Raw genomic sequence first — 10,373 nt, forward strand, 5'->3', positions numbered from 1 at the left:
GGTTTAGATAGCTATTGCTTATCATTTTAAGAAAGGCTCCATTGATTCCTATGCTGTGTTTTCAATAGGAATGGGTGTTAATTTTGTCAAAGGCTTTTTCTCCATCTAATGATATAATCATATGTATGATTTTTGTTGTTTTTGTTGTTGACGCTGGTAGGTTTCCTAACATTGAACCAGCCCTGCATTCCTGGAATAAATATCACTTTGCCATAATGTATGATCTTTGCAATAGATTGGGGTAATCTCCTTGCTAGTATTTATTTAACATTTTTGCATTGACATTTATTAAGGAAATTGGTTTATAGTTTTCTTTCTCTGTTTTTTTCTCTCCCTGGTTTAGGTATCAAAACCATATTTTTGTCACAAAAGGAATTTGATAGATTTCTTTATCTATTTTTAATATAGTTTATATAGTATTAGGAGTAATTGTTTCTTAAATGTTTGGTAGAATTCACTTGTAAATCCATCTGTTCCTGGGGATTTTTTCTTAGAGAGGTCATTGATAGCTTGCTCAGTCTCTCTCTCTCTCTCTCTCTCTCTCTCTCTCTCTCTCTCTCTCTCTCTCAAAGTAGTGTTAAGTATTCTATTTCCTCTTTGTTAATTTGGGCTATTTATAGTTTTGTAAATATTTATCCATTTCACTTAGATCATCAACCTTACTGGCATATAATTGGGCAAAATAACTCCTAATTGCTTTAATTTCATCTTCATTGGTGGTATATCTACCCTTTTCATTTTTGATACTAGTAATTTGGTTTTCTTCTTTCTTTTTTTTAAATCAAAATAACCAATGATTTATCTATTTTATTGTTTCTTTTAGTAAAGCCAGCTCCTAGCTTTATTTATTAGTTCAATGGTTTTTTTTTAACTTTCAATTTTATTAATCTCTCCTTTAATTTCCAGGATTTCCATTTTGATATTTAATTTGGGGTTTTTAATTTGTTCTTTTTTCTATTTTTTTTTTTAGTATCATGCCCAATTCCTTGATCTGCTCTTTCTCTCTTTTATTGATGTATACATTTAGAGATATAAAATTTCCCCTGTGTACTGCTTTGGCTGTATCCCACAAATTTTGGAATGTAGTCTTGTTATTCTCCTTAATGGAATTACTGTTTCTATGATTTGTTCTTTGACCCATTCATTCTTCAGAATTAGATTATTTAGTTACTAATCAACTTTTAATCTATGCTTCTATGACCTTTTTGAAATGTAATTTTTATTGCATTGTGGCCTGAAAAGGGTACATTTAATATTTCTGCTTTTCTTCATTTGGTTGCGAGGTTTTTATGCCCCAATACATGGTTAATTTTTGTGAAGGTGCCATGTATAACTGAGAAAAAGGTAGTCTCCCTTCTATTCCCATTCAGTTTTTTCCAGAGGTCTATCTCATTTAACTTATCTAAGATTCTATTCATTTCCTTGACTTCTTTCTTATTTTATGGTTACATTTATCTAGCTCTGAGAGGGAAAAATTGAATTCCCTCCATTAGTATAGTTTTACTGTCTATTTCCTCTTGTAATTCACTTAACTTTTCCTTTAAAAATTTGGATGCTATGCCATTTGGTGCACATATGTTTAGTATTGATATTATTTCATTGTATATGGTACCTTTTAGCAAGATGTATTCTCCCTAATTGTCCCTTTTAATTAGGTCCATTTTCCCCCCCATTTAAGTCACTTTATTTCTAATGCTCTCAAATTTAAATTGGCATTATTGAATACTTCATAAACTTTCTAATTCAAATGAGGTTTCACTTATGCCATAATTTAGAAGGGGATACTATGTATATTGTCTAGGTTATACCCAAAATATGAGTAGGGCTTTCATTATTTTATAAATAATAGGCTTTTAGTATTTGTTGAATGACCAGGTCACTTAAAATTTATTTAGCTTCTAAACTTACATTAAATAGGACATACTTTCAAGAATAACAATTAGCATTATCATTTAAAAATTATCACTAATGAAAGCTTTCCATTCCTATTACCCTGTGACTTTTTTTTTTCGATGAGGACAGAAAATGGTGAGAGGTTAAAACAAACCACGTGTTTTTTGGTTTAAAGTGATAAAATTAATTGCTACTTTTAACAACAGGCAGTTTTTCTGCATAGTTTGGAAATAAAGCTACTAGGCATAAAGTTCTTTTGGGTACTGGTCTTAAGTCCATTGGGGTCAGAATTGGGACATAGTTTAAAATGTAGATGAGCAGAATTATAAAGGCAGATATTTTTCCCACATTAGGTTAGAAATAGCATAAAAAGAAGGTATAATCTACTGCTCACTAAAACTAATTCTTTCAGGTTCAAATAAATGACAAGGCATGATGAGGTATTACAAGTAGAATTTTAAATTTATATACAAGTAAGAGTCTTCGGGACAAATCAGATTGGGTATATTTCCGTTGGTAAGCAGATGCTTTTCTGGACCCTTCCTCTTCTTTACATCCTTCTTTCTTGTGAACTTCTCAAAGCACTTCACTTGGATTTCCCAGGAAACTCCATTGTACTTGATATCAAAATTACTTAGGCAAGCCTTGCCTCCCTTGGTGGATAGTAAACTCCCTGAGGGCAGTGACCATCTTAATCATTTCTCCCCCTTAATCATGTATCTCCTCAGTCCTTAACAATGTATCCACTAACTCACAGGCTGTGAAACAGACTTACAAAAGGGCTAATACGCAGCATTAATCACTTGATAGTGAAGAAAGGAGAACTCAAATGTAAATCATTAAACTTCCAAAGAGTAGATTGGGTGTCCTTCCCTATATTTTTCTGATTCCAAACGGCTATCCTAGAAGAAAATAAAGAGTGCAACTTTCCCCCCCCCCCCCCATTTACCAGAAGCATTTCTCTCTTCCCAATTTGCTAAACTGTCAAATAATTAACTTTCTGAATTTGAATTAAGATTTCATATAAGGGAAAAAAAATCAGCTTGGCAGAATGCTACTGAAACTAAAAGAAAATTCCCACCAACTTTCTGAATTACCACTGTCATGGCAATGTTGTATTTGATGATTGAAGATAGGTATCTTCGAATACTAAATACCAGTATTCAATTTCAGGTATTGCTCTTATTTTTAGTTTTTATTGAAATTCTTAATTTGCTTATTTATATTATTTGTGGATTTATTTTATATGTTGCAACTTAACTCGTTATCAATTGTTTCAATTAATAGTTTCCCCAGGTTCTTCTGAAACCACTCCTTTCCTCATTTCCTTGTTTTGTTTTGTTTTGTTTTTTTGGCTAGGCAATGGGGTTAAGTGACTTACCCAGGGTCACACAGCTACTAAACGTTATGTGTCTGAGGCCAGATTTGAACTTAGGTCTTCCTGAATCCAGGGCCGGTGCTCTATGCACTGAGCTACCTGGCTGCCCCTCCTTTCCTCATGTCTTACAGCACAATAATATTCCATTACATTCCCACGCCATCATTTGTTCATTCATTCCCCAGTTGAGAGGCATCTACTTTGTTTTGCGTTCTCCAGCACAGACTTTTGTCCTCAGAATTGAAAATTCTCTGGGGCAGCAGAAATGCTGCTGCTGCTTCTTCTTCACTTCAAGTTGTAACTTCTGACAACAGGGCAGTAGTAATTCAGGGGAGGATGACTCCTCTGCGTGTGCTGAAATAACAGGACGCATACCACTGCATAGTCTGATCAGCAGAAATTCTCCCCTTCTGTTCCTTATTCTCTGCAGTCACCAAGGAAAAAGACATTGAAATTGTGTCAGTTATAGACTAGTTGGAGGAACTAGGGATGTTTTATTTTTAATATTTTTATTTAAAGTTCTGAGTTCAAATTCTATCCTTCCCTCGCTTCCCCGCTCCCTAAATGGTAAGCAAGCAAATATAAGTTATACATAGGCAATCATGTAAAAACATTTCCATATTAGCCCTTTTGTATAAGAACACTCGACCAAAAAAGAAAAAATGAAAGAAAGTGAAAAATAGCATGCTTCAATCTGTGCTCAAATAATAGCAATTCTTTCTCTGAAAGTGGATAGCATACTTCATCATTATTCCTTTGGGATTATCTTTGATCACTGTTATTCATACTTCTTCATCAAACAATATTGTTGTTACTATGTACAATGTTCCCCTGGTTCTGTTGACTTCATGTAAGTCTTTCCAGGCTTTTCTGAAATCACCTTGCTTGTTATTTCTTAGGGCACAATAATATTCCATTACATTTGTATACCACAACTTGTTTTAGCTATTCCCCAATTGATGGGCATCCCCTCAACTTCCAATTCTTAGCCACCACGAAAAGAGCTGCTATAAATATTTTTGTACAAATAGGTCCTTTTTCCTTTTTTTTAATGTCTTTGGGATATAGACCTAGCAGTGGTATTGCTCCATCAAAGGGTATGTAGTTTTATAGCCCTTTGGGAATAGGAACTGGAGATGTTTGACCTGGAGAAAAGAAGACTAGATTGTCATCAAATATAAGAAGGGCTATCACAGGAAGACAGAGTAATTAATCTTTTTCTGCTGAGAGGAAATGTTGGTTTGCTCTAGTGGAGAAAGAATCCCAGCTTTGGGGGTAGCTAGGTGGTGCAGTGGATGAGCTCCAGCCTTTGGAGTCTGGAGGACCTGAGTTCAAATGTGACCTCAGACACTTGACACTTAACTAGCTGTGTGACCCTGGGCAAGTCATTTAACCCTGATTACCTCATCCCCCCCCAAAAAAAAACAGAATCTAGCTTTGCTACTTACCCTATGTGACTTTGGGCAGATCATTTAACTTCTGGGCCTCATTTTCTTCATCTGTAAAATGAGGATCCTGGAATAGGCAATCATGTAATTGAAATTCTAAGCTCTGTTGGCCTGTGGATGATAGATGTATAAAATAGTTTTTTGTTTGATGATCAACTAAAATGGTGAAATGAAGTTAATGGAGCCAACAAGCCATCCAGGGAGATTGTCTGCAGTTGCAGTTCAGGCATGGTTTAATGCTGCTCTGTCTAGTTGGGGGGAAGGTGGAAAGGGGTTGGGGACCTGAGCAGAGCCCCAAGCAAATGCTAGGCTTCACCCCCATCTCCCCTCTATTCAGCACACCCAGAATTTCACCTTCCAAACAGAAGTAAATGTTGCAGACAAGGAGAAAGTCTTCCAGAGCCCAAAGTACATCTTCCACAACTTCATGGAGCGCCTGTGGGCATATCTGACCATCCAGCAGCTGCTCGAGAAAGTGTGAGTAACCCTTATCCGTGTGACCTTGGGGAAAGCATTGAGGCTCTCTGCAGCTCATCTGGGTCACAACACCCATGAGTGAAGGGTGCTCCCCTCCTGGGCTGTGGAGTTGAGGGGGGTTGAGGGGTCTGGGTGGGTCTGTTACATCCTGTAAGGGAGAGAGAAGAAGCCCACTGCCTCATTTCCAAAGCAGTGGATGTTAGAGTGATGACCCCCCTTGGGGGTCCAGAAGGAGCAGAAAGAATGATTGATGAGAGGGAAAGAGGCCAGCACTGATGGCCTGGACCTTCAGTGTTTCAGCCTCAGGTGATGAGCAGAAGAGCCTGGAGGCCCAGGCTTTGGACCTGTCCCTCAAATTCAGCTTTGTCACTCCACTCACATCCATGGTGGTCACCAAACCAGAGGGCCAATATGAGGCCCAGGTGGTTTCAAAGCCAGTGGAAGCAGGTGAGCAGTGGGTGGGTAGGTGGGGCTTTCCTGGAGGTCAGGGGCTTTCCCTGAACCAGACTTTTCCAGGTCCTTTAAACTCTAATGCCCAGGTATCCCTCCTGCCCCCATTTCTGCCCTGCCCTGAGGGCTCCAGAGCTCTGTTTCTCTGAGAACTTGGCCACATTAGGTTGGGGCTTTGGGGGCAGAGTCAGGGAGAACCTGGGGACCAACTTCTCTTTCCTTTTTTTTTCAGATAATGGTCAGTCGTTTTCATTTTCACTATCATCACGAAATGCACGGATATCTCAAGGTAAAGGATGGATTTCCTGGAGCAGAGCTCAGGGGATACATGTGGCTGTGTGACTGGGGTTAGTGCCATGGTTAGAGCTTGGTGTGAATGAAGTCAAGGAAGGACTGAGGATTGGTTATCCTGTTGGCCAGTTTGTCTGCTGACTCAGGCCTCAGATTAAACCCTAGCTTTGACTAGACCAAGCCCTTAATTCAGGTTCAAAATACCTCCAGAATCTCCCCTAGCAGCATCCCTGACAGATGAGTGGCTCAAACATTTCCAACAGTTGGGATCTTACTCTATGTTATTGGTAAGAAAGGGATCCAGTCAAGATATTGTGACTGATTCTATGGAACCCATACCCACTACCTAGACAAGGCTAGGAGGCCCAGAAGTTAGAGTGCTGGGCCTGGAGTCAGGAAAACCTGACTTCAAATCCAGCCTCAGACATTTACTAGCTGTTTATTCTTGAGCTGGTCACTTAACTTGTTTGCCTCAGTTTTCTCATCTGTAAAATGGAAATAATAAAAGCAGCTACATCTCAGAGCTGTGAAGATAAAATCATTGAAGATACTGCCTTATGAGGCCCTTGGTAGAACAGCCTAGGTCATTTCTCCAAGCTTTACAGATGAGGAGACTGAGCAGCAGGGGAGGTAACTCATTCAGCCAAGGTCACACAGCGAGTTATTTGCAGAAAGAAGGGCTTGACCAATGTGAGTGAGGTCCTGACGGTCAGATTGAGAAATATTACAGGTCGTCAGGCTCCTTGTCATCTCTCTGCAGCTAGAAGAAAATATCTAAAGACTGTGTCTGTTTCATCCAGATTACATAGGCTCAGTGAGGGTATTGTGGTGAAGAAGACAGGGGCTGACTTCTCTGGGGAGATGCCTTAGAGATTTTACAGCTAACGTCTGTGCGTGGGGAGGGGGGACACTCTCTCTGGACCAGGTCATCACGCATCCCCCGGAGGGGGGGCCCTGAAGAAGAGTTCTTGTCCAATGGTTGAGACATTATAGGACCCTGGTGTCTGCCTCACTGGAAGAAGCCCCTTCTCTCTTGGATCCTCTCTCTGGGGTATCAGAACGGACCTGGCTGCTTTCCTTTGTTTTCCCTTCTTCCCTCATCACCTCCATGTCTGTCTCCTTCCAGATTCAAAGACCATCAGGAGCAAGTTAGCCTTCAGGTCAAGGCCAGCACCTCGCTTGAAAAGTAAGGCACCCTGAGACATTCAGAATAGCCCTTGCCGCCTACCTTTCTGGCAACCTTCACTTTTCATCTCTTATGTAAGACTCCCTTCAGTGCCAACTGCAGGCACCTCAAGGACTCTTATTATGTATCTTCAGACCCTATGGCTGGGGAGGATGATAACAAGTCAACAGTGTTACTTTGGTCCGGTCGTTCAGTCTGTCTGAGCCTCACTTTCTGTAAAATGGACATGATGATACTTTATAGGACCCAGATCACAGTGAGGAAAGAATTTTGTAATGTTAAACTGCTATTGTTTTTTATTCTTTAGATGTTCAAAGTCGTTATAAAGCTGAGTTGGAGGAATCACATCACCCAGTTCTCTCCTCTCCTGGTCCGATGGAAAGGGGCCCTCATTTCATCTTGTCACTGCCCAGACAGAGTAATAACAGTATCCAGGAGGCCCTGTGCATGGACATCAGGGTATCATTCCAGACCCCTGTCGATATCTTCTCTGATCCCGTCCAAGGTGAGAGTCCACCTACCAGCTCATACACACACAGTTCACATTCCCTCAGTCTTCTCCTGATGACACCAACTTGCTCCATGTCAAGAAGTCTGTCTCCCTCAGACTAGGGCGGGGCTTGGGGAATCAGCTGCTATTCTGTGTCCCCTCAACCGGGAGCTCTCTGACGTCAGGGCCAGAGTCTGCTCCTCTGCTCTCTCTTCCATAGTGTGGCTAAGTGTTACGTTGGGTACAGGAAGGTGGTAAGGAAGGCTGGCTGACTTGAGGAACTGTCGCTATCCTTAGAGAGTCGCAGGTCCACTGGAGAGGCAGGACCCCCATAGAAAAAGATTGTGGGTCCTTTACAGAGCTGTATATGGATGGACACCAATGAGAGTGGACCAAGCCTGAAGGAATAGAGGAAATGCAGGGCAGAAGATCAGTCAGGGCTGGGAGGGCCCATCCCCAGCAGGCCTCCCCAAGAGGACATTAGCTTCCATGGGGAGATGGTTCATCAGCATGGGCTTCCTAGAGGAGGTGACATGTTGCTGCCCTGAGGACTGCTCTCAACCCTTCTGATCTCATGGGTTTCCAGGCATTGAGGTGACTGGCAAGTATGAGGGGAGCACAGATCAGTTTGTGTGGCTCCAGGTGAGCTACAGGAATCCTGAGGTGAAGGTGCGTGTGACGAAAGACAGCATCGTGGTGACTCGTGGGCAGCGGCGGGAAAAGCTCCTCTTACCAATGGCAGGGGACGCTGTACTTGGTGATGCCTGGGTAGGCCTGGGAGCATGAGGGGATTCAGGAGCAGGTAGGACCTTGAACCCAGGACTGGGAACCCTTGCACCTGGGGAAGCAGAAATTCTCTTTTCTGACTATTATGCCCCAGACTTTGAGCTGGCTCCCTGGGTCTCCCATCTACCCTCCTTAGGGCTTGGTTTCTCAACAGATTGAAGTTGACCTTGGAAAATGGCCTTTTGCTGCTCAGTGCCTCAGACAAAGTCACCATTGGCCTAGTGTCCTTGGGCAATCCCACTCCTGGACTGCGGCTCTTCCTAAATGATCCAGGTCACTTCTCCAGCCAAGCCAGTGGAGTCCTTGGTAAAGCCTGGACCCTATCCACAGCTCTTTGCAGTTCTCTGGCCACTTACTTCTCTGACTGTGCCCCTACCTACAATCTTCACTTCTGAGCATCCCCTTTTCTGACTATCAGCCTTATGAATGCCCCCTCCTATGACCACAGTCTTCTTTTAACAGACTCCAGTACTCAAAACATTCCTTCTCCTGGCCATCATCTACCCTCTGTTCATCCCACTTGAGACACTTAAGACTCCCCTTCTTTCATTCCCCTTTTCTGATACCTTTCTAGATTCATCCAACTCTGATCATCTCCTATCCATCTGACTACCCCATTCTCTGATTATCTGCCCCTTTGAAAATTCTCTCACAAATCTGAGTAGTTATCCTCATATTTCAGAACCACCCACCCCCCCCATAAACCCTTATCCTAGTATTCACTTAAACATTACCTCTTTATGGGAGTCTGAATTCAGTTTCCTCTTTCTCAGTTTATCTCTTTTTCAGCCTCCTGTGTCTCTCTCTTCCTTCCTCTTGTTCTGTCTTTATCTTCCTCTCCCTCTCACTGTGTTTCTCTTTCTATCCCTGTTGGTCATTTTCTCTCTGTCCAGATGTTTCTTTCTTGGTCTCTTCACATATGTGCATATGTGTGTGTGTGTGTGTGTGTGTGTGTGTGTGTGTGTGTGTCCCTTTGTGTGTCTCCTATTCTCTGACTTTGTCCCTGTCTCACCGTGGCTCTTTCTCTAACATATCCCCCTGACCTCTTGCTTCTTAGGTCAGTTTTACCAGGACTTTCAGTGGGATACTGCTGGGCCGAGCACAGCTGAAGACACACGGGAGCTGAGTGTGAGGGGAAAGACGTATAATGTCACCAGGTAATAGAGGCCAGTCTGCTGTGGGCCCAGGCTAGACTGGGAGTAAGGGTGCCTGAGTTCCATTCTGTCAATCCCTCCCTTCCACACCCTCCCAGTGAACCTCAAGTGTCGGAATCTAATGCCCAAACACAGATCTGGCCACTCCAGGCAACGGTGGCACCTTTGGCCAGGTAATTTCCAAAGATTTGAGCCAACATAGGGGCACCTTGCCACCCCTAGATAATCCCAAACTCACAGATATTCCAAATAACAAGATGCGTGGAGCCTCTTTGAAAACCACAGTTAATTCTAATCACACGTAATAGAAAAAGCAAACTATACAAATAATTAGAGGAGGAAAAAGAAGAGAGAATAAGTAGAGGAAAAGCATGAATCATTTTAGAAAATGGATAATTCTGACACTACAGATAATTGAACAAAGAAGATGATTAATGGAAAATGAAAAAATGATTAGAAAATAAACAAAACCCTCAAATAATTGACTGAGAATTTTTCTGATGAACACTATCTCTGTCTCTGTGTCTTTGTCTCTGTCTCTATCTCTCTCTGTCTCTCTGTTTATTTCACAGAAAGCCTGTGGTGGATTTTCAAGGAAGCAGAAGTACTACCCCGCTGCCAACGTTCCCATGCTGGTCTTTGGAGCAACCCTTATAAGGTGAAGATTAATGGCCAGCTATGCTTTCCTCCTCTGGTCCCTATGCCTGGTGCAGCCCACGCCAGCCAGAAGCTGCCCCTACCTTTTGCTAATCGTCTATCTGGGACAAATGTGAAGGCAAGAAGGGTGGCGAGATGTTATAAAGCAGAGGTCATGTCAGTA

General features: G+C 42.0%; 1 protein-coding gene across 1 annotated transcript in view; it reads left to right on the forward strand.

Moving 5' to 3' along the window:
- The window catches only part of LOC110197545 (inter-alpha-trypsin inhibitor heavy chain H4-like), a 31,644-nt gene extending 21,271 nt beyond the window's left edge, over window positions 1-10,373 (forward strand). Inside the window, 10 exon segments of the mRNA XM_020971555.2 lie at window positions 5,057-5,196; window positions 5,489-5,643; window positions 5,879-5,935; window positions 7,064-7,123; window positions 7,431-7,628; window positions 8,200-8,318; window positions 8,320-8,381; window positions 8,554-8,705; window positions 9,457-9,556; window positions 10,126-10,373. Of these exon segments, the coding sequence (XP_020827214.2) occupies window positions 5,057-5,196; window positions 5,489-5,643; window positions 5,879-5,935; window positions 7,064-7,123; window positions 7,431-7,628; window positions 8,200-8,318; window positions 8,320-8,381; window positions 8,554-8,705; window positions 9,457-9,556; window positions 10,126-10,210 (1,128 nt within the window). The 3' untranslated portion in view covers window positions 10,211-10,373.

This window comes from Phascolarctos cinereus, unplaced genomic scaffold (assembly GCF_003287225.1).
Source record: "Phascolarctos cinereus isolate Bilbo 61053 unplaced genomic scaffold, phaCin_HiC Scaffold_4;HRSCAF=312, whole genome shotgun sequence".
NCBI classification, from domain to species: Eukaryota; Metazoa; Chordata; class Mammalia; order Diprotodontia; family Phascolarctidae; genus Phascolarctos; species Phascolarctos cinereus.